At 58.3% G+C, this 23,791-nt stretch overlaps 1 protein-coding gene across 3 annotated transcripts in view; it reads left to right on the top strand.

The window, feature by feature from the left end:
• The window catches only part of Stk10 (serine/threonine kinase 10), a 123,875-nt gene that overhangs the window by 40,633 nt on the left and 59,451 nt on the right, over window positions 1-23,791 (top strand). For all 3 annotated transcript variants that reach the window (XM_047557000.1, XM_047557001.1, XM_047556999.1), the window contains exons 3-4: window positions 12,241-12,289; window positions 17,705-17,854. In XM_047557000.1, the coding sequence (XP_047412956.1) occupies window positions 12,241-12,289; window positions 17,705-17,854 (199 nt within the window). The remainder of the gene's footprint in view (window positions 1-12,240; window positions 12,290-17,704; window positions 17,855-23,791) is intronic.

Genomic DNA, 23,791 nt, shown 5'->3' with positions numbered 1-23,791 from the left:
TGCAGTAGGGTACTGTCGGCTCCAAGGATGGACCGCACGTTCCAAGGGTCGGTAGGAGGGTTTTGAGTCTTCCATCACAAAGAAACCATGACAGTTTGGGGCGACGGCTCCGCCAGTCTCCCTGACCTGATCGTCACACAAATGTCACCTTGTACCCCACAAATGTGTAGAGATCATTATGTGACAATCAAAAAAAGTAAAAATACAAAATATGGGCGTGGGGAGGGCAGCCCCGTGGGGGGAGGAGCGCCGGGCGGGGGGGACTGCGTCCTGCTTCCTCTGTGACCCGGGTGCACTGGGGAGGCCCTCGGGGGCTTTCCCCCCCTCTGCTGGTTTTGTTCTACCCCTTTATGGGCAATTCTAAATCTGGGGACTTTGCTTTGGTCACCCACGCGGCCCAGGGCAGCCCTTCTTGGTGTTGTGGGTCAGGACCCCTTTGACTGGGCTCTGGGACCTGGCCTTCCGGGGACCCTGACCTTGGCGTAGCTGCCCTCCCTCCAGTCGGGGCATGGGGCCCCGCAGTTGGGACAGACACACATGCTGCACTTTGTAGGCTCTGCGAGGTGTGCATGGCTCCTGTCCCTTGAGGCAGGTGTATTGTGACCTTATGGCAATCCCCGCTTACAGACGGGGACCCCAGGTGCAGGAAGGGTGTGTGGACGGGGTGGTTCCTGTGCGGGGGCGTGCTGTCCATGAGCCGTGTGGACCCCGTAGGGGGCCCCAGTGCGAGGCGCGCAGTCCCTGGGCACCGGGCTCCCCAGGTGCTCAGACGCAGGTTAGGTCCCAGCAGAGGTGTCCCGAAGCAGCAGCCCGGCCTCGCCATCTCCGAGTCAGCAGGAGAACCCACGGGTCTGGCCGGGCTGGAGGGTCTGCCGTGCCAGCCACCTGGGCCACCTGCCCGCATGGCATCTGCACCCGGGACAGGCACCTGCCTCTGGTCTGCCCTCCCAGGCCCCTGCCTGGGCCCTGAGACCAGCAGGCAGCAGATCCCAGTGCTGAGAGCTCTGCTGGCCTCTGCCTTCCTCGTGGCCGCCCTGGCTGACCTCTCATTCCACAGCGGTGACCTCACGTGGCTGGACGCCCTCCCGCTCCCTCGCAGGCGGGGCAGCCCCTGCCCATTCAGCGCTCGCTCATTCAGATGGAAGCCGTGGGGCACCCAGCCTCCCTGGAGGCTGTGGACTCGCCCGGGGCATCTGCGGTCCCTCTGCCTTCCGGTAGTTTCCCCCACTTTACAGATGAGCAGACCGGGTCTCAGGCTGCTTGCCCCCAGCCATCCTGCTGGTTGGCGCCAGGCCGGAGCTGGAGCCCAGGTGTGTCGGCCTCCGGGGTTGGAAGCGCGACAGCTCGCTCGGGAGCTTTGGCTGCTCAAACTGTGTCCCTCGGGTGAGGGGCTGGGGGAGGCTGGGCTGCCATCGGATCTCCCTGGCTGGGCTCAGGCCCGTCCTGCCGTCTTCCTGGCTCCCGCGCTGACCGGCTTGGCTTCCACCTGCAGTGCCCGCTGCCCTGCGTTGCCGCCCCTCCCTTGGCCACAGTCCCACCTGTCCCTCGGGACCTGCTCTCGTGCTGCCAGACCGTCCCAGATTTTGATTGGAAGTGGCTCCCGCGGCAGCCCTTCCCCTCCCGTCCGTTTCCCTGACCTCCTGGCACCCTCCTGGAGGACCACATCCCTGCCCGGGGGATGGGGCACATCCCGGCAGAGCCGCCAGTCAGCTGGCCCCAGAGCATCTCTGCAGACGCTGACCGCCTCGTCCTCCCAGACCGGAGCTCCGTCTGACCGGAGTCTGATGCCACCCCGATCTTGGCGTTGCCCGCAGGGCAGTCGGACTCGAGCTTGGGGGACTTTGACCCTGAAGCCGGTGCTCCTGGCTGCTGGGCTGGACGGTCCCTGAGGAGTCGGGCACCCTTGACCCTGAGCCGCCTGGCTTCCTTCCAGAGATGCCTTGGGACGAGGGCAACCCCTGGGACACGGAGTCTCCTGCTGAAACGGGTGTGGTGGCTAAGTCGTCCCCACCCCAGGGACTGGCTAGGAGACAAGGAATGTGCGGGCAGCCTGCGGCTCCTGCCATGTGTCCGGGATGCCCCCGCCCCGCCAGGAGCCCCAAGGTCATCCCTCAGGAAGCCAGATCCTCCCCAGGCTCCCTGTGAATGCGGTGGGCGGGGCGGGGGTGGCGCCAGGCCCTACTGCAGGCCCGTGGGTGTGGGCGCCCTGCTCAATGGCCGCATTGTTAGGCTGGAGGTGGGAGGTTCTGGACCCACCTACAGGGACGGGCAGCTGACAGGCCAGTGGCCGCGGTTTTCTGTTGACTTGAGCTTTTTGGAGGCCGCCTCTTGGCCTTCCTTCTTCAGGCCTCTGTCGAGCAATTGGAGGTGTCTGTCTCCTGCACCGATGGGGGTCGGGGCCCCGGGGACAGGGTGTCCCGGGCAGGGAGGACAGGGGGCTGACGGCAGCGCCTACCATGCTTCCCTCAGAAGCGACAGGCCCGGGGGAGAAGTGGCTGTCCACACTAGACAGACAGACAGACCTCAGCGCATTCCTGGTTCTGAGTGAAGTTTGAAGAAGCTTGGTGCAGTCCCAGGTATACACCAAGTGCTCAGTAACGGCAGCCATCGTCTGCTGTCATGCGTGGCAGTGGGGCAGGGATGCCTGCTCTGTCCTGTTTGCTGCCCGCGGTGTTGGTGACTGTCCTCTGAGTCACCTGATTCCTGGGCTCCTGAGCCTCTGAAGTGTCCGCTCAGCCCGTCGACCAACTCCGGTCACGCGGCGGCCCTCTGGCCGCGGGTCCCACCTCGCGCCTGTGCTGAGCGCGCAGGTGTGGGTCCCCTTAGCACGTAGGCCCAGAGTGTCACAGTGCTCCAGCGGACGCCGGGGCGGGAGGGTGCCCTGGTGACATGCGGGCCCTGTGCCCTTTGTGTCAGGGACTCGAACATCCTGCGGGGCCCGGCACCCAGCGGACGATGCCTCCAAGTCCCAGCTCTGAACGTGGAAAATAAGACGGGGCTTTCACAAACATTCCATCATACAGTGGCTTCCGTCACTCGAACGCTGAAATGTCAGCTTGGCTCGTGACCTGGCGATGCCGAAGCTTCATTCTCCAGGCGGGAGGCCATGGAGACCAGGAGGCCCACAGTTAGGAGAGCCCCAGGGAGGGACAGTGGCAGAGCTGGGACCGTGATCAGGCCTCCTGGCTGTGCCTGATTTAATTTTAGTTCCAGGAATTGGGTCCACATTTATTTATTAAGCACCTGCTGTATAGCTAATGCAGGGGGGTGGCTTCAGGAGAGGCCGGCGAGGGGAGAGAGCAGTGGCCTGCCCTGTCGCTGTCTCTCGGTGGCCAGGGCTGTGGCAGGGCCGGTGGTAACAGTTAATGCCTGAGCCCGCGTGTGGTCCAGGCCGGCCCTTATCTGGGCTGGGACGTCCTGGCTCCCTTATCTCTGGGTGAGCAAGCTCGCTTGGTATGTGGCGCTGACTCGCGGGGCCCACGGGGGCTGGGGCAGACACAGAGGGGCCCTTTCTCCCACCACCCCCGCCGGTGACTCAAGCTTTGTGTGGCTTCCTCCCTGAGGCTGGAGGTGGGGCGGGTGGACACTCACTGCGTCTCCACCGCCAGGGAGATAAACAGAGCCCAGGGCACCGATGTGGCCCCGTTCAGGTCCTGGCCCTGCTGCTGATGGTCGTGGGACCTTCATCTTTCCAAGCCTCCATCGTGCTGGGCGTGAGGTGGGAGTGGACCTCCGGCCCCTGCTGATGGGTCTGGTCACGCTCGTGCCCTGTGCGCGGGCAGCGCTGAGCTCCTGGCACGCGCTCGTCCTCTCCCACCCTGACTGTAACCCCCCGGGAATAGGTGTTTCTAGAATACCCGCCTCAGAGCGCAGGGAGACCGAGGCCCCGGGGCGGGAGAGCCGGAAAGGCTGAGGAGGCCATGGGCCTGCCCAGCATCTGCCACCAAGGGCCCAGCCGAGCGGCCTCCGTGTCTGGCCTGCTGTCTCCCTCCGCCAGGGTGGATGGTGGGAGCCAAGGCGTTTCTGTCTGACGTGCCCACTGCCACCCCTGTGCCCAAGAGTGCCATGCACAGGACGTAGTAGATGCTCAGGAAACAGGCACACGGAAGGATCCGGAGCCCCAGAGGGACGGGGCGGCTGGCGGCTGGGGAGGCGCCTGAGCCGCGCGCACCGGGCAGTGGGAAGTTACGAGCTTCATCGGAGGAATTCCGTGGCCTGATTCTGTTTTTTTTTTAAGTTTGCCATTTTCCCGTACTTCTGCTGGTGCGTTGTGACCGCACGGTGCAGTGGGCTTCGTTGGCGCGGGCTGGTCCCTGCACACAACGCAACCCCGTGACTGGGGCACTTCCGCGTCCCAGCGTGATGTGGGTGCTCACAAGATGTCTGCTCAGGCTTGAGTGGAGCGGGCATGGCCGCCGGGGTCAGAGGGAGTCTGCCTGCAGGCTCGTGGCGGGAGGGCCGCGTGCTGGACCTGCAGATGGAGGGCAGCGGGCTGCGCGGTGCGTCTTGGAGGCGGGAACAATAGAACTTGCTGAGGATTGCGTCGCTCTCAGACTGCGCTGTCCATCCCCCTTCTTCCTTCCTCTGTGATGCTAGAGAATATCAGTTATGTAACGCGTACAGCACACACGTTATTTGGCGTGACAGTGTGCCTAATTTAAAAAAGAAACAACAAAAAACGATTTCCTAGCTTCCCTGGCAACTAAGGGCGGCCTGAGGATAGTTTTGGCCAGTGAGCTATCGGAGTGGCATGCTGGACAGCGATTCTGGGGAAGCTCTTCACGAGGGAGCGGAGCCGGGTGCGATGGCGCGCACCGGTAACCCCAGTGACCCGGGAGGATTTGGGAGGCTGAAACAGGATGATCACAAGTTCGAAGCCGGCCTCAGCAATTTAGTGAGGCCCTTACAACTTAATGGGACCCTGTCTCGAAAGTGAAAAATAGGCCTGGGGATGTAGCTCAGTGGTGAACGTCCCCTGGCTCAACGCCTAGTGCCAAAAAAAATAAAAGAATAACAGGAAGTGGATTCTACTGCCAGATGATCCCCTTGGGTCAGAGCCTCCCAGTGCTCTGCACAGGCCCAGTTCAAGTTGCGCCTGCCGAGGCCGCGGGTGCTGGGGCGAGGCTCAGCGTGGAGGCTGGCCTGGCGTGTGTGAGCCCGGCGGACACATGCTGGGGGCGGAGCCTGAGAGGTGTCGTGAGTGGAGACCCGGGCTGGCCCAGGTCAGCTCACCCGGTCACCACCCCACCTCCAGGGACCCCGAGAGCCTGGAGTGAGACTGGGAACCCCTGCACCCTGACTTCTCCGTGTGTCACCTGGGAGGGTGGAAGCAGCCGGGTGCGGCCCCTGGGCGGCAGCGTTGGGTCCGAGGGCGCGATTGGGTGGAGAAGGGGTTTCCCGTTCGGCGTGGCCAGTCCTGAGCAGTGGCGGGCTGATCCTGGACTCGCTGCCCCAGGGCAGCGGAGAGGTGGCTGGCGGGAAGGCCTGGCCCCTGAGCTGCTGCGGGCGCGGTGCCGGCACATGGTGCACCGGCCTCCCGATGCCAGCCAGGCAGACGGGACTGCCTTTGCTGCTGTTCCCAGAGGCTGTGACTTTGTCCCTCATGAATTCACCTGTTCATTGGAAGCCGCCCCAGAGGCGGCGTGGCCCCGACCCTCTGCTGCCTGACAGCCGCTCGGTGGAGTGGATGCGGCCTGGTCCACAGAGTGTCCTGTTTCCTTTGGCCTCTGGCCAGAGGAGGAGGCCAGAGGCTGCAGGCTGCTGTCGAGTCCCCCATCAGGCGCCTCCGGAGTGTTGGAGCCGTGGTCACCAGGGAAACGTCCCCCTGGCATGGAGGAGGAGGCCAGGTGTGTGTGAGGAGCAAGGGCCTCCCTCGCCACGGCCAGCTGCCCTGTCCCAGCTCAGCGGACCCCTTTCCCTCTTTCTGAAGGACTTACTTTATTGTGGTGAGACTACTTCTCGTGAGCTCCACCCTCCTAACACATTTTTAAGTGCACAAATACATTTTTGCTGGCTGTCGGTGTGATGCTGTGCAACAGATGTCCAGCTCGTTCTTCCTGCTCCACGGAAATGTCACGTCCATTGAAGAGTTGCCCCCTCCCCTCCCCAGCCCCTGGCGGTCTCGGTGACCCTCTTTGAGGGTCCAGTTTGAACTGGACATTTTAGATACCTCTCACAAATGCAGTCTGCAGAAATTGTCCTTGTGTGTCTGACTTATTTCACTGAACGTAGTGAAATAAGTTAATATGGTGTCTCATGTTGCAGAATTTTCTTCTTCTTTTTAATATCTATATTATCTAGTTGTAGATGGACACAACACCTTTATTTTATTTATACGTGGTGCTGAGGATGGAACCCAGTGCCTCAGACATGCTAGGCAAACGCTCTACCTCTGAGTCACAGCCCAGCCCAGACTTTTCTTCTTCTTAAGGTTGGATGACTTTTCATTGTATGTAGATGCCACATTTTCTTTGTCCACTTGTCTCTCAGGGGACATGTAGGCTCTTTCCACAGCTTGGCTTTATGAATAGTGCTCAGTGGACACAGGAGTGCAGATCTCTCTTTGGGGTCTCGATGTCCATTCTCTTGGATAAATAATCAGATGTGGGATTGCTGGGCCCTGTGTTCCGGTTCCCACTTAAGGACCCTCACAGCTTTCTACAGCTGCTGTGCCATTTCCTACCTGCAGTGTGCAAGGTGTCCCTGGGGGCACTCCCTCACCAACGCTTAATGTCTTAGGTCTTGTTAGTAACAGGGATCCTGACTGGCAGGTGGTGATGTCTCATGGTGGTTTTGACTTGTATTTCCCTGATGGCTGCTGGTGATGTCTCATGGTGGTTTTGACTTGCATTTCCCTGATGGCTGCTGATATTGAGCATCTTCCCATATACCTGTTGTCCATTTGCATGTCTTCTTTGGAAAATGTCTACTCAAGTTCTTAGTCCATTTTTAAAAAATGGAGGTACTGTGTTGGTTTGGATAGGTGGTGTCCCAGAGAGCCTCTTACGTTAATTCAGGGTGAAATGATCAGATCGTGGGAGCCGTGACCTCATCGGTGGATTTTAATCTATTTGATGGGTTAATAATTCGAATGGATTGCTGGGGAGTAACTGTAGGCAGGTGGACATGGCTGGAGGAACCGGGTCCTGGGGGACGTGCCTTGGGGATTCCGTGGTTTGTCCTTGGCCCCCCACCTTCTCTCCTTCTCTGCCTCTCCTTCTGCCATGATGCTCAGCCTCACCTCAGGCCCAGAGCCATGGAGTCAGCCCCCAGGGACTGAGCTGCTGAAAACTGTGAGCTTGAAATAAACTTTTCCCATCTAAGTTGTTCCTGTGAGGTGTCTTGGTCACAGTGGTGACAAGCTCACTGACACAGATGACCATTATTATTTTGCTGTTGAGTTGTAGGAGATCCTTACGTATTTTGGAGATTGGCACGCAATCAGATGCCCGTATTCCCGAGCTTGTCTTTTTGCTCTGTTGTTTACGTTGCTCCACAGAAGCTTCTGGGTTTGATGTCATCCCACATATTGATTTTGCTTCTGTGGCTTGTGCTTTGGTGTCATGTCTATGAAATCATTACTGAGACCAGTCATGATGCTTGTCCCTGTGTTTCCTCTAGGAGTCTGACAGTTTTAGGGCTTACTTTTGAATCCACTTTGCTTTGAAATTTGTGTGTGGTATAAGGTCGTCCAGCTTCTTTTTCTTGTGAACCACCAGTTTTCCCAACCCCGTTTGTTGAAAAGATCGTTTCTTCCCCTTGGAAGGGTCTTGGCATTCTTGCCCAAATCACCTGACCTACGTGAGGGTTGATTTCTGGGCTCTCTATTCTCTTCTGTTGGTCTACATATCTGTCTTTACACCATCCTGTGTCTTTATTACTGTACTGTGTTGATTACTATAGTTTTGTGGTATATTTTGAAATCAGAAAGTGTGACACTTCCAGCTTTGTCCTTGTTTTCCAAGATTGATTTGGCCATAGAAGGCCCCTTGAGATTTCATATGAATTTTAGGATGGATTTTTCTACTTCTATAAAAGATACCATTAGGATTTGATAGGGATTGTACTGAATTTATAGATTAGGGTTTTCTACGTATAAGATCATGTTCTCTATAAACAGATGATTTTACTTCTTTCTAATTTGGTTGCCTTTTATTTCTTTTTCTTGCCTACTCGCTTTGGCTAGGACTTCTAGTACTAGTCTAGTGAGATTGACTACTGTTACCTTGCTCCCAATTTTAGAGAAAAAGCTTTCAGTCTTTCACTGTGTGTTTTGTCTTTACAGTGTGCAGGGCTGAACCCAGGGTCTTGTGTGTGCTGGGCAAGTCCTCTACCACTGAGTCTTTTTCTCTATGAGAGGACGTTCCTTTTCTTGCTCCTCATCTTGAGGAAACGTTTCAGTCTTTCACCATTGAGGATGATGTTAGCTTTTGCCAAATGCTTTTTCTGCTCTGGGATGATCATGTTTTATTTTGTTTTGTTTTTCCCTTCATACTGTTGATGTGGTATAGAACATAGATAGATATTTGTATGTTAAGCCATCCTTGCATTCCTGGTGTAAATCCCACTTGGTAGTGCTGCATTTGATTTGCTGGTATTTTGTGGAGTATTTTTGAATCCCGTGCAATGCTCCACCCTTCCCACTGTCTGTTTTTCCGTGTTATCCTTCCTCTCCTTGTGCTGTGCTCTGCCTCCCAGGTCCTTGCCCTTTAAAAACCCAGCCTGGATGCCTCCTCCTCCAGGAAGCTGTCCATGGTAGCTGCTGGCTGCTCACTGTTTGCGCAGGCACTGGGTAGCAGTCACTGTGTGCCTGTACCACCCCATCCGCATCCTCCTCTGCTGGTGGCCTTGGACGGGGGCCTGTCTGATTCCTCCTGGGTCCCCAGCACCCAGGTGTGTGACAGACTAGGAGCTCAGACAGTGCTTACTGATAAATACTGCTTTGTGGGCCGTGCTTTGCCTAGCAGTGTGGGGGTCCTGGGGGACAGGCAGTTGATGCTTGTTGATGCATTAAACTGATCACAGACCTCCATTCCCCAGGCCCTGAGGAAGCCCTGCGCCCCACAATCAGACACATGGATTGAATGAAGTGTGTAAAATACATAAAAGTACAGACCTGCAGTCTTTCTGTGAGTGCAAACGCTCGGTTCTCTTTTCTAAGCACGCGTATGTATTACCTTCCTGAGGCTTTGAGAGTCTTACTGTATTTGCAGGTATTACTACCACTGTTGTAGTCACCTCTCCATGTGGGGGGACTGGTGCAGGACCCCACGGATACCAAGACCCACAGATGCTCAAGATCCTTATATAAAACGACCCTGAATTTGCATAGAACCTATGCCCCTCTCCCGGGTGCCTTAAATCCTGTCTAGCTTACCTGGAACACCTAATACCAGGCCAGCGCTGGGTGAGCAGTTGTTACGCTGCATCGTCAGGGATTAAGGACAAGAAAAAGCTCTTTACGTGTTTAGTACAGGTGCATTTTTTCCCTGAGATTTTTTTTTTCCTTTTTAATCAGAAATTGGTTGATTCATGGCAGCAGAATCCATAGACAAGGAGGACCAACTACTTCATTTATTATATTGAGATTATTATCCTAATAAAATCCCATGTGTTTCTGTGGAAACCCTGCTGAGGTCGCAGCACTAGCCGCTGACTGTTGAAGGCTGAAGACCCACGTGCTGCGAGGAACAAGGCCTGAGAATCAAACCAGAGCTGAGGAAGCATACTTTGCCTGAGCTTCCCAGCAGCCTGGGCAAAAATAAGAAAAGGGAAGCAGGTTCTCAGAAAGTGCCAGCTTTCCTGGAAAGGCTGGGGCCTGGGGACCATGGGTAAGGCTGTTGTGCAAGGGACAAGTGTCACTGAAAGATGCAGGACTGCCTGGGTTTGGCCCCTTCTCATACTGACTGTCCTCGCCGCCGACAGTGTGTTGACAGGTTACAGTTCTGAGAGGCGTGTTGGCCCGAGGGACAGGGTCTCCGTGTGGGCGCGCCTGTGATTTTGTTCGCCAGTAGGTGTGCGTGTCAGGCGCGGCTTCCACGCTGTGCTTTCCTGGGGGGACTCTCGCTTACCTGGAGGCAGAGATCCGTGCGTTTTGCAGTTGAGGAAACTGAGTCTCAGAGGGATTGACTTATCCGAGGTCACCCAGTCTGTTCAGTGACGCTCTGGGAGCTGAGCCTGTCTCTTCCGTTTCCTTTTGGTGACTGTGTCAGAGAAGGACAGCGTGTCTGTCCCTGCTGGGTGCCACCATGCACCAGGACTGGGTCTGTGGACGTGTGGGCACCACCTTGCCCGATCCCGCCCAGGCTCCTGAGCTGGGTCTGGGACGCAGCTTCGGGGGTGCAGTCAGGGGAACGGCACGTGAATTGTTCCTGTCTGTGTTGTTCTGGGTGAGAGGAGAGAGACCTGCGCTCATGGAGATGCAAAAGGCAGATTGGAAACCAGCAGGAGGGAAGAGGACCCCTCTGAGCACAGGAAGGGATCCCAGGGGCAGATGGGAGTCCCAGCCCCAGGCGGCCAGCACCCAGCAAGCCCAGAGGAGCCTCTGCCCCCCTGAGGGTGAGGTCCCATCCGTCCTGCCCGGCAGTGCCTGGCCACTTAGCGTCCCTGAGTGGTGCGCGTGGTGCTCTTTTCAGCGGCTGCCTCTCACGGCTGCTGTGTTTCGTGGGCTGAGAAATCACTCCAAGCAGCGTGACCTGCTGTGCTGGGAGAGGTTCAGGCTGGGCCCAGGTCCCTTCTTCTCCCTGACCCCCCGGCTCGGAAGCCTGGCTGGGGAGGGGAGTGGGCGACCCCGGGACCAGGTGCCTCTGCTCGCGTGTGTGGGTTGGCAAGAGACGCTGCGTCTGGTGGCTTCTGTTAAGGGTGGCAGGTCACTGTCAGGTTGCGGAGAGGTCATGGGGAAGCTGAGATCAGCCCTGCCGTGGAAGGCCAGGCAGGACCAGTGGGCCCGCGGCCCTGAGAGGCCACTGTGTCCTCCCTAGTGGGCACCTGCAGCTCTCAGCCCCTGCACGCAGCTGTCCACAGACCCGGCATGCTGGCCGGGGGGGGGGGGGGGGGGGGGGGGCTGGCCTGCTACTCCTGAAACCTGGCACCTCGTCCCCTGGCCCCGCCTCAAGCCCCTGCTGGACCTCCCAGCATAGCCAGCAGCCGCCCTTGAGAGCAGCAGCCTCAGCCTCCTGCAGCTGAGGGGACGGGCTGGAGGGACAGGCCCCTAGCCCAAGCCCCTAGCCCGCCGGGCACAGGTCTCCCGTGTCCAGGTGCTTACTGTTGGGCAGCCTCTGGAAGGCCAGCCACACGCTGGAGCCCAGCCCCCCAGAGTCCTGTGGCCACTCCCTGCTCCTCTTGGAGGCCCCAGAGGGGAGTCCTGGCCACTCCCTGCTCCTCTTGGAGGCCCCAGAGGGGAGTCCTGGCCACTCCTCCCTCCCCGGCTGCAGGGCTGGCCTGGGTCCAGCCGGGTCACGGCTGAGGGTTGCTTTCCGGTTTAGAGGGTGGGCCTCCCGACCGCCCCGGGCAGGCTCTGCCTCGGCTGAGCTGAGCGGCAGGACTGGGGCTGGGGCAGGAGGCGACCGCGGGGCGTCTTGGAGTCCGTGATGCTGTGCCCTGTGGAAGGGAGAGGAGCATCTCTGCCCTCGGGAACTGGAGCACCCCAGGAGACTGAGCGTGGTGGGGGCAGGGCCTGTGTCCCTGGGATTGCCCCTCCCTGTCCCCTGCTCTAGGCTGGGAGCCCCACTGTCCTCCAGCCTGCGCTGGGAGCCTGCTCTCTCCGGGGCCTGGCACTACAGTCCCTGGCCTTGGTCAGGCCTGTCCCTTTCTGGACCCTGGTTTCTCCACCCGAGCTGAGCCGCGAGGCCTGGTCTCTGACTTCCCGGGTCGGCGCGGGCTGGGGCTGCACAGGTGGAGAGGGACGAGGGTCAGCTGCTGGGCTCGGGGGGACCAGGCTGCCAGGTGAGGGCCAGGGCAGGCGTCCTCGAGTCCTTGCCGGGAACATAGGAGAGGTGTGACGGGGGTTCCAGCAGGTGGGGCAGGGGCACAGGTCTGGCTGGAAGAGCCGTCTGAAGCTTCGGGTTTCCATGGCAACTGTGGTTTTCTTTTTCTGAAAGTGGAGCCCCCGAGGGTGGGGGGCAGGTGGGTGGGGGAGGCTGTGCACCTCAGCTCCGCGGGGCCGGGAGGGGGCACTGGCTTCGGGCCCCCTGGGAGGCGGGACGCCCCGCTCACCGTTGACCTGCCCTGTGCTTTCCGCAGATCATGATCGAGTTCTGCCCCGGGGGAGCCGTGGACGCCATCATGCTAGGTAAGTGGCCCTGGCCAGGGGCAGTGCCTGCAGGGACAGGAGGGTCCCCCCGAGTCCTGCTGGGACTCCTGTGTGGTTGTCACTCAGAATGATGAGCCTCTCTGCTTCAACCCCTTGTGAGGACAAGCTGGGGCTTTTTGGAGAACATCGTGGGCTTCCTTGGAAGACTAGCCCTTCCCCTGCAAAACCCCGTGTCCTCACACCGGTCACGCACCCTCTCCGGCTCTCTCGGCTGCCAGGCGGGAGTGACGCCTCCTTCTCCCCCCACACAGCACTCTCAGGAGTGAAAATGAGGCTCCCAACAGGGGTTCCTTGAGAGTAGGAGGTCCACCGTCTGAGCCCACATTCTGCTGCTGTAACAGAATGCCCGAGACTGGGTAACTTAGAAAGAACAGAGGTCTGTTTCCTCAGGGTTCTGGAGCCTGGAAGACCAAGAGCTTGACGCAGCATCTGGCAAGGTCCTTTTTGGGTATCACTGTGGTGGCAGGTGGAAGGACAAGAAGCGTGTGTGAGAGAGCAAGAGGGAAGGACCCTGCACCCTCATTAGGAGCCCACCCCTGTGATGACCCACCCACCCCACGACAGTGAGAGCAGCACCGTCCAGAGCCCACCTGCCAACACTGTCGCCTCGGTTCACATTCCCAGTGCGCAGACTTGGGGGCACACTCGACTGGCAGTGCCCACCCATTTGTAAATGCTTGCCAGGTCTCGAGGTCCCTGGCGGCTTGAGCGATGTCAGCAGCCACAGCAATATTGGTAGTAACCATCGCCTGTGTCCAGTCCATAACAAAACTGCCCGAGGCCGGGTCCTTTATAAAGAAAAGAGGTTTCTCGAGCTCACAGTTTTGGGCTCTGGTGGGGGCCCTCTGGAGGCTGGGGTCACAGTGGGGGATTGTGTGTGGAGGGGCCCAGGTGGTGGCACGGGAAGTCAGAGACCAGGGACGGCCTCGCTCTTCTCACGACTCGCTCTCGCAAGAACGCACCCTCTGAAGGTGGAGCCCCTCCTGCCGCCCCACAGTGACAGCTCCCTCCAGTGACAGCTGGAGGGAGGCGGGGTGGGGTTTTAGGTGGACCGCTTTTGTCCTGGTTCTGTGACCCGGGGGCCGAGCCTGGCCTGCGTTGCCTCCAGGGACACTCAGACCACCCACCCGAGAGTGGTCACTGTGCCCGTGCTGGTGCGTGGCTTTCTCCAGTGTTGTCCTCCGAGGTCCTGGTGTGCGATCGGAGGGACGAGACCCGGTGGCAGCGAGAGGTTGAGGAGCTGGCCAGTCACACAGCAGAGCTGTGAGGTCGCCGGGCCTGGGTGCCCTCGCTCCCAACCGCCGCCCACCCCCGTGTCCCCTGCTCTCCCCGCCTCCAGGCAGGGAGCCTGCAGTGGCCGGGGCTCGGTGCCCGGAGGGCGCATGGCAGGCCCGGGATCCCAGGTCACGCGGGAGAGGGAGGTCCTCCCGCCTTGGCCACTTTTCCTGCCGGGCGGATCTTGTGAGCCTCTCGCACTTACGGCGGGATGTCCTTCCTCATCCAGAGGCGGCATGCGCTGGACCCAGGCCTGGGTGCTGGACCCAGTGGCCGCTCAGCCACTGTCCGTCACTGCAGCACGTACCTGAGGCCGTCGACTTACAAAGGACAGGTTCCCCGTGGCCGCTGCTCACGCCGGTCCACAGTCAGGCCTGTGGTGGGGCCGGGCACCATGAGGGAGCAGACAGAGCAGGACCATCCCCTGTGGTGGAGAGAGACAGGGTCCCCGTTCCCTCCGAGGACACCCAGGACCCGGGGCCTCATGCCGCACACTGGCACCAGGCTCTGCCCAGCCCAGAGCCCCTGGGCAGGCAGATGAGGGCGCAAGAACAGGACAGTGCTGCGTGGCCACTGGGCATGCCTCTCAGCAGACGCTGCCTGCAAGGAGCGCTGGGCTCGGGGGATCCAACAGAGTAACGTGGTAGTGTGAGCTGAGACTTGCTAGGTCACGAGGAGCCAAAATTCCAAACTGGTCCAGAGGAGAAAATGGTGGGGTGTGGGGGGAAGCGTTCATTCGCACACATAACTGGGACGCTCAAAGCCAGCTCCAGGCACAGCTTGCTCTAGGAGTTTCTAGGAGTTTCTAGGTAGACGTAGGACACGGCTTCCGCCTCCAGCTCAGCCTGCTTCCCCTGCTGGTTTCCGCTCGTGGTGACAAGATGGTCGTGGGAGATCCAGCCATCATGTCCGAATCCTAAGCAGCAGGATGGAGGAAAGAGGGTGCAGTCTCCCCCGGCCACCTGCCCCCGACTCTCTGGAAAGAGGTTTTACTGAAACCCCGTGTGACACCTCCATTTGCATCTCATTGGCATGAAAGTGACAGCTGGAGGGGGCGGGGTGGGGTTTTAGGTGGACCGCTTTTGTCCTGGTCCTGGAGAGAGTTGGGAGCAGGAGCCGGCTCTGCCCGCCCGTCCCCAGTGTGGTCCAGCCACCCGGGATGGCCATGGTGGAGGCGCTGAGCTGGGCCCCAGGCAGGCTGCCCTGGCTCTGCCTCAGCCCTGGTGGCTCAGGCATGGCGGTTCCCCTTGGTGGTGGCAGCCGCTGGAGGAGAATCACCCCAACATCCTAGAGACAAGGTGTGGGAAGAGGGGCTCCCACGTCCTGGGCTCCGCTGTGAAGGGCCCTGGTGCCACCAGCACCCGCCTGGGGCTTCCTGCCCGGGGTCCCTCTGGCCTGGGTGCTGAGAGCTGCAGGCGGGGCTCAGGGCCGGGGGCTCAGGGCCCATCAGACTGTGCATCTAGCTGGGGGCATTGGGTGGCCCTTTGTGAGATGGGAGACCGTTCAGATTGGAAAGGACGTGGCTGGCCACACCGGGCCAGCCGAGAACGATGGGCTGTCAGCCCTGGTGAGGGGAAGGGCGGGGACAGGGTGGGGCGTGCAGTCGGGGACACCTGGAGTACCTGCCGTGCTGTGACCTCGTCCTTTAGTAAGCAGAAGGCAGTCACGCGGCTGTGTAATTAAAAGCTATTCTTAAAGATTTATTGGACTCAGAAGTCCTTGTAGTGTTTGAGTCCAGCTTTATGAGGTTCTAGAAAAAGTCCTGGGTGGTGTGAGTCCCGCTTTATGAGGTTCTAGACCAAGGCCCAGGAAGAGGGCCAACAAACAGAGCCAGGCCTGCCGAGGCCGGGGAGCAGAAGTTGATTCAGAGGGAGATCCGGGGGTGCGGGAAGTGTCCCGCATCCAGATCGTGATGGGGTTGTGTGATGTAGTTTGTCAGGATCCACAGCGCTGTGCACCCACCTAAAATCGAATGCCCCATATGCAGGTGATACCTTCCCCACCCAGCCCCCGGTTACCTTGAAGACTGGATGGAACGAGGCACTAGACTCTTAGCCTCGTACCTGTTGTGTTTTAAGGGCTCAAAAAATGGTGGCAAAGCCAGTCATCCCAGCGACTCAGGAGGCTGAGGCAGGAGGATCCCAAGTTTGAGGCCAGCCTCAGCAACTTAGCGAGTACCTCAGAAACTCGGTGAGACCCTGTCTCAAACTGCAAAAGGAAACAGGGCTGGGGACATATGTGGTAGTGAGGAGCCCACTGCAGGCACTGCACCTGAGACGCGCCAGAACCAGCAGACCTTCTTCCTGCTCCGAGGACCTGGTGGCTGTCCCTGGGCCCTGGTGCTCACTGCCCTCCTGTGCTACGGGCCGGGAGACCGGCTGGGAGGGCCGGGTGACTTGCCAGAACCCAGAGGCCACGCGACTGGCAAGAGGCGGGGCCTGGTGTGGCTGGCCCGTGTGCTCTGGCCCGTGTGGCTCTGGGTCTGGCCCTGGCTGGTCACAGAGCTTAAAGACAAGGGGGCAGCTTGTGGGTGCAGAGGGGACCCCGCCAGGGACCCCGCTCTGCTCCTGGCCCCCGGAGCAGGGCAACCGGCTGTGTGTCTACTCTGACCTCTCCCGAGGGACCCGGCAGGGAGAGCTGAGCTCTGTGGATTCCTGCCCACACGCTCGGCAGGCTTTCTGCCCTTTTTTATTTCTTATTTCGAGATAGAGCCTTAAACTGCTGAGGGTCTTGCTAAGTTGGCCAGGCTGGCCTTAAACTTGCCATCCTGTCTCAGCCTCCCGAGTTGCTGGGTTATAGGTGCCCACCACCCTCAGCCCCTGGAGAGAATTTACAGACGTGCGGAAGTCAGGTTGCCTGCCGCCCCGCTCAGAGCCTCGCGCTGGTCACCTCCTGTATTTCAGATCTCACCAGCCTCCAAGGCACAGGCCACAACTCCTGCCAGATCAGACTCTGGCCTCCACCTGCTTCCTGTCCACCCTCCCCTCCAGCTGCCCCCGGGCCTTTGCACAGGCTGCTGTTCTTTCTAGGAGTGCTCTTCTTACTCCCCACCTGTGGGCCCATTTGTCCTTTGAACCTCAGAGAAAAGGGTTCCTGCTGTCTCCAAGCAGAGTTGTGTGTAGTGTGTGTGCGTGTGCGTGTAGTGTGTGTGTGTGTGTGTGCATGTGCGTGTGTGTGTGTGTCTCTGACTGTATGCAGAAGGCCCTTGGTGAGGACCCACTGGCCTCTGCAGCCCTTCACTGTCCACACCTCCTGATGCCACCAACAGCCAGTGAACCTTTTCACACCAGGTCCTGTGGCCTCCAGGCCTCACTTCTGCTGTCCCTTGACCTACAATGCCCGCCGCTCCTCTGCTCTCGAATGCTACTCTTCCTTCAGGACGCAGTGTGGCCGCCTCTGCTCTGAGCCTCCCGATGCCCTGAGGCAGAGCGACCCCACGTCCCCGCACCTGCTCTGTTCCAGACTCTGCTGGCTGTTCCCGTGTCCCTCTCTGCAGCCCGGTCCCAAGAGCAGAGCCTGACTCGGAATAGGTGCTGGCTTGGTGCTGTGGCCTGAACGTGTCCCCACGAACCCAGATTCTTGGCACCTGGAGGTGGCTTGGGAGTGACACGGTCGTGAGGTGGGGCCCCGGAGGGCCCTGGGGGCGAGCGCACATGCCCTCTCCCGCGGTGCCCGCCCGTCCAGACGCGGCAGCAGGCCCTGCCGGATGCCAGCGCCCAGCCTCGGCCTCCCCGGCCTCCCGAGCCCTGGCCCCAGACGCCTCTCTTGTCATCATTACTGGTCTTGCGACGTCGGGAAAGGCTGGGGTCTGCTGCTCAGTCCAGTTGCTCGTGGGACCCGAGCTCTGGAGCCAGACGCTCTGTTTGCAGCTCAGCTCTGAGTCTCCTTGCGCCCCTGACCTTGACCCCGCGACTGAGTTCTGCTGTCCTCCCTGTGACCCGGCACGACAGTCCTGCCTGCCCGTGGGCTTGTCGTTGGGGACCAAGTGGCCAATGGGAGTCAGATGCCGACGGGACCCAGGCCACAGCCAGGGCTCCGCGCGCTAGTGGCCTCATGGTGTGCCTGGCCTGCGGTTGCCGTGGCGAGAGCTTGCTGAGTGACCGTCTCCTCCGTCCCCAGAGCTGGAGCGAGGCCTCACCGAGCCCCAGATCCAGGTGGTCTGCCGCCAGATGCTGGAAGCCCTCAGCTTCCTGCACAGCAAGAGGATCATCCACCGCGACCTGAAGGCGGGCAACGTGCTCATGACCCTCGAGGGAGACATCCGGCTGGGTAAGGCGCAGGGGCCGGGCCGGGACCACGGGAGGGAATGTGGGCTTGGTGAGGGTGGGGTCCTCATGGCCTCCAGGATACGGACAGGCCCTCCCTCTGCAGCCCTGGACCACAGGATGGGTCCCGTCCCCATCTGCTCCTTCTAACCTAGTGGCTCTCAGCAGGGTGACCTTGCCCTGGTCACCCTGGGCCGTGTCTGGAGATTAATTTGAGGGGGGTGCTACTTGCATCAGGTGGGTGGGGGCCAGGGCTGCTACCCAGCAGCCTTGGGAGCACAGGACAAGCCCGCAGCAGAGCCAGGTCCCACCCACCATGCCAGCCGTGCCAAGGAGGGACGCTCTGGGCTGTCCTCCGCCCTTCCAGACAGAACTAGCGTGGGTCCCGTCCCAGCTGGGGGACGGCAGGGTGGCAGGCATGTGCACGGGCTCTCATAGCCACAGGGGACTGGCTCCGGGACCCCCAGGGACGCCAGAGTCCTGAGGCGCCAGCCTCGTACACAGAAGGGCGCGGGGCTTGTGTGGAAGCCAGCCCACCCTCCTGGGCCTTTGAGCCGGCTCTGGAGCGCTCATGGCCCCTGCAGCACAATGGCCGCCTGGTCGGTGGCCAGGGAGTGAGGACAAAGATCCATGGCGGGCTGCGTTCCTCCAGAGCCTTTCCCACCTTCCACGGGAATCCACAACTGCCGCCTGTCGCCGTCCAGCCAGGAGACATGTACTTTGAACTCTGCTGATCTTGACTCTGCCTTGCCAAATAACATGTCTGTAATGCTACGAATTTTATCATTTGATGAAAGAATTTTGCTTATTTTGCAACATCCACACAGCACATGAGGGTTTAAAAGAAGATGCTTGCTGGGTGCGGCGGCCACGCCTGTGATCCCAGCGGCTGGGGAGGCTGAGGCAGGAGGATCCCGAGCTCCAAGCCAGCCTCAGCAGCAGCGAGGCGCTCAGCAACTCAGCGAGACCCTGTCTCTAAATAAAACACAGACGGGGTTGGGGAGGTGGCTCGGGGTCAAGTGCCCAAGTTCAATCCCTGGTGCCAAAAAAAGAAAAGAAAGAAAGTGCTAGAGAGTCTCCAGCCTTATCCAGAGATGTCCTCCCGTGCTGGCCCTGGTCACCATCCCAGACCCCGGCAGGCATCTGGGGGCAGAAGGGTGGGCCCTGGGGGGCGGGACCGCCTGGAGCTGGTCCGTCCTTTCCTGCCACTTTCCCTGTGTCTCTGAGGTCACAGCTCGCCTGCCCTGCGCCCGCTCAGCCCTCCTCCACCTCAGAAGCCACCCTGTTCTCCTCCAGTGGTTGCTCCGTGTCTTTAGGGAGCCCCGGGGGCAGTAAGGAGGGTGGGCACACGCGGTCCATCAGAGATGCCCCCTGTGGTGGCTGTGACGCTCAGGGGGCAGGGACCTGGCCCTGAGACGGAGCTGGCCAGGACAGGGTGGGGACAGAGCGTAGGGAGAGGGGCCCGCCGCCTGGTGGTTCGGGCTCAGAGGAGCTGGTGGGTGCAGATGGCCGCGTGTTGGCCGGCAGACAAGGCTGAGGGGGTGGCCGGGGGAGCAGAGGGTGCAGATGGAGCCCCGGGGGATCTGCAAGAGCTTCACAGGACAGTCACTGCCCTCCCGGGCTCACGAAGCACACGCCAGGTGCCGGGCCCAGGCTCGCGTGGCCTCGTCAGTGCGCCCCTGCGGGTGCTTGTGTCCAGCCAAGCGGTGCCCTGGCTCCTCGCACAGGAGACGTGGCAGGGTCTGGGCCTTGGCACCACCCAGCTGCCAGAGGACCTCCTGCTGGCAGGAGGTGGGTGGAGTGGCCGGGGAGGGGCTGGATGGAGGGCAGTGGGCCGGGCAGCGCCACGGGCCCTGACAAATTCAGGAGGCGCCCGCAGCTCGCCCAGCGGAGGAGCAGAGCATGGAACACCGGGCTCTGGCCCGGGGCGGCGGCTGGCGAGCACAGGGTAGCCCACGGAGGGGACGCGGGCCCACAGGCGCCAGCCGAGACCCCCATGGGGTCCCCTTCCTGTGCCACTGCCCCGCGCACTGCCCCAGACACCCCGAATCTGGAGGCGCCAACGCCTGAGCAGACTCCCCAATCCCGCTCAGACCCGGGAACCCAAGTGTGCGTGTCAGAACCGGCTGGTGACGGCTGGGACAGCCAGGAGGCAGTGGAGGAGGAAGGAGAGTCCAGGGAGAGTCCAGGTGTTCACAGTCGTGCTGGGCCCTGGGCGTGCTCTGGGCCCTGCTGACCAGGACTTCCTGCTAGCGTGCAGCTGTGGCAGCAGGGCAGGCCTGGGAGGCCAGGTGTGGCCTGCAGGCCTCTGGGGCCTCCACCACTACCCTCATCTTCCCTATGAACTAGATACGTGTGAGCCACGGTCAGCAGCTCTGTCCCCAGCAGGTGCTGTGCCTCTCTGCAGAGTGGCTGAGCCGGGGAGCAGGGAGCCAGGCTCAGACAAGCCCCTCTCAGGTGCTGTGTGTTCTGCTGAAACACGCTCAGCCTCTCTGGTCTCAGTTCTCCCGTGTGTACACTGGGCACAGCAGCAGAGCCCCCTCACAGGGTGTGACAGTGGGCACAGCTGCAGAGTCCATCACTGGCGGCCGGCTCCCGGGCTCACCTCTCTCCTACGGGTCACTTCGCTTCTTCCCTGGGGTGAATGGTTACCTCTGCCTGGATTCCAGGCTTCTTCCCAGGTCACGTGGTAGTGGCCAGGCGAAGGGCAAGCTCGGGCTCCCGGCTGGTGGGAGCCCTGCTGGGTTGGCTGGAGGGGACCCTTCATGCAGGGAGAGGCAGGGGAGGCCAATGGCCCGACACCCAGAGAGCGTGGGGCGTGGACTGGGACGACCGAGCTCTGTCTTCCTGGAACTGCCGCTTGGTCTTGGGAGGCCTTGGGAGGCCACCTCGCCTTCCTGAGCCTCGGTTTCCTCCAGCTCTGAGTGCTGTAGTGGTCACTGCCGGTGGACTTGCCGTGACGACTTGGTGGGCCAGCACATCCGAGAGGCCCAGCGAATGAGGCTTCCCTCCTGGGCCGAGGGACATCCCCGAGCCGCTGCTCTCGGACAGCGGTGTCCATCTCAGAACCGTGTCCTCTGCCCATGCGCTGCGTCTGTGCACGGGAGGCGGTTGCAGGGGCCCTTTCAGGTTGCAGGCCGAGCTCTCGATCAGCTCAAAGTCCAAGTGCCCAGCTCCAGCCTGGAATGCAGCAGGCCCTCCCTGGTGAAGAGGCATGTCCAGCATGCGCTGTGGTTGTCCGGTCTGTGTCCCTCAGGGTCCTAACTCCCCAGGGCCAGCCGGAGCCAGAGCCGGTCACCTGCCTCTCCCCGCCGTCCCCCTAGGCTGGCATCCCTGTCCTGCTGCAGTGGGCCTGGCCCTGGTTCCCTCCCTGTACAGGAGAGCCGGGAGGGGTATGTGCCCAGACCCCCTGGATACCTGGACCCGTTCAGCCCAAACCCTACGTGCCCCATACGTACGTACCTGGGATTTATAAACCAGGCGTAGTAAGAGATCAACAAAAATACTAACATAGGAGTCGCAGCAGTATGCCCTCGGCCGGGTGCAGGGGCTCACGCCTGTAATCCCACTGACTCACGAGGCCGAGGCAGGATCGCAAGTTCAAAGCCAGCCTTAGCCACATAGCAAGACCCTAAGCAACTTAGTGAGATCCTGCCTCAAAATTTAAAAATAAAAAGGGCTGGGGACGTGGCTCAGTGGTTACGCACCCCTGGGTTCAATCCCTAGTGCCAAAAAGAAAAACAAAAACCCAAAACAGCATACTGTGATTAAAGTCATGTGAATGTGGACTTTCTCTCTTGAATGAGTCGAGGCAGATTAACATCTTCGTTTGCTTGTGAGTGACCACGTGAGTCACATGAGAAGGGAGGCCCTTGCTAAGGGGAACAGATGCCACCACCACCATGCCTGGTTCCATATGTATGGACTCCTTCATCCTAGAGGCCACGGATGACATTTAGAGTGGGCATTTGGAACCTAGGGAGGCAAGCTAACCTCGTCAACGTCACACAGTCAGCATGAGGAACAGCCAGGGTTCACACCAAGGCATCGACCCCGCAGCTGAGGAGCTTAGCCACCGCCTCTTGTGTACTCTTTTGGTGGCAAATGGTAAAAACCGTCTCCTGTGGCTGAAGACTTGGGTTCCACGTTGGCAGGAGAATGGAACCCAGATATGGCTGGGCTTCGTGGACAGTTAGAACCTAGAAACCAGACTCTGCCAAGACGGTCCCTCTGGCCTCTGCCTTTCTGTGCACATTGGTTAAGCTCTCAGACCAACCCCTCTCCTGGAAGCTTCTTTTTCTTTTAGGAATTTATTTGATTATAAATTATAAATTACAAAACACCAATCAAAACAAAAATCTTGAGTAACAGAAGTAAATCTAAAAAAAAAAAAGTGTAATCTGCAGGCAGCTCTACATCTAAGGACACAGGTAGACTGAAAGCAAAAAGATATAAGAATGTTACATACAAAAGTCAGCAAAAAACCAAAGGCCAAGTGTTATCTCTGATATGTGGATGCTAATTCACAGTAAGGGGTGGGGAGGGAAGAATAGAGTTACTTTATATTAGGCAGAGGGAGTGAAGGGAGGGGAAGGGGTATGGAGTTAGGAATGACAGTAGAGTGAACAGACATTATTACCTCCTGTACATGTGTGACTACATAACCGATGTGATCCTGCAACATGTACAATCAGAAAAATGAGAAATTATACTCCATTTATGTATGATCTCAAAATGTATAAATGCATTCTACTGTCATGTACACCTAATTAGAGCAAATAAAATAAAAAATTTAAAAAGTCAGCAAAAGAAAGCTAGGATGGAAAATTACAGTATGCAAACCATTTTAAAACAAAAAGGTATCTGAGATAAAAATATTTTTAAAAAGTTTGAAAAGAGGAAAAGTAGAGTATTACATAAAGATTGTACTCCATTTATGTATGATTTATCAAAATGCATAAATGCATTCTGCTGTTGTGTGTAACTAATTAGAACAAATAAAAAAATTAAAAAGAAGATAAAAGGGATCATTCCTAGGATGCCACAGAGTAGATACACTTGCAACTCACAGCATGCTTCCAAAATATAAAAAGATAAGATGGAGAGAATTGAATAAAGAAATAGAAAGCAACACTTTAATACTAAGAGACACCAGTCCCCACTTCCCGTAAAGAAAAATAAAGTAATACAAAATGGTAATCTCAAAACAGAAGACTTTGAAAAATATTTTAAACCAATTAGACTTACGTACACAATGATCTGAATAGCAAAGGGAATATTATACTGGATAGGCCAACTTGTAGAGAATGAAACATGGTTACTAGATATGAACATAGTAAAATTATTTTGTAAACATGATAGAATAAAATTAGAAATCAAAAGTGGAAGGGAAGTTCAAAAATCCCTAAGTGTGTGCAAATTGATTGAACACACTTGGACATTGTCTTTTTAAAGAATTGAAAGATAAAATTAAAAGATGTTTCAGTTATAGGATTGAGGTTGTGACTCAGTGGTAGAACACTCGCCTAGCTTGTGTGAGGCACTGGGTTCGATGCTCAGCACTGCATATAAATAGATAAATAAAATAAGGGTCCATCAACAACTTAAAAAATTTTTTAAGAAAAAGTTGTTTCAATTTTGTTGTTGTTGTTGTTTTGATTTCATTGTTTTCAGCTCTGATTTTAATTATTTCCTGTCTTCTGCTTTTGGTATTGGTTTGTTCTTTTTCTAGGGCTTTAGGATATAATATTAGGTTTGTTATTTGGTAGCTTTCTGTCCTTTTAATGAATGAACTCAATGCAAAGAACTTCCCTCTTAGCACTGCCTTCATAGTGTCCAGGAGATTTGATATGTTGCATGGCTATTCTTGTTTACCTCTAAGTATTTTTTTATTTCATCCCTGATTTCTTCTGCTATCCATTGGTCATTCAACAGCACATTA

The sequence above is a fragment of the Sciurus carolinensis genome, chromosome 6, assembly GCF_902686445.1.
Source record: "Sciurus carolinensis chromosome 6, mSciCar1.2, whole genome shotgun sequence".
Taxonomy (NCBI): Eukaryota; Metazoa; Chordata; class Mammalia; order Rodentia; family Sciuridae; genus Sciurus; species Sciurus carolinensis.
The sequence above is the reverse complement of the archived record's forward strand: the minus strand, read 5'-3'. Positions and strand labels throughout refer to the sequence as shown.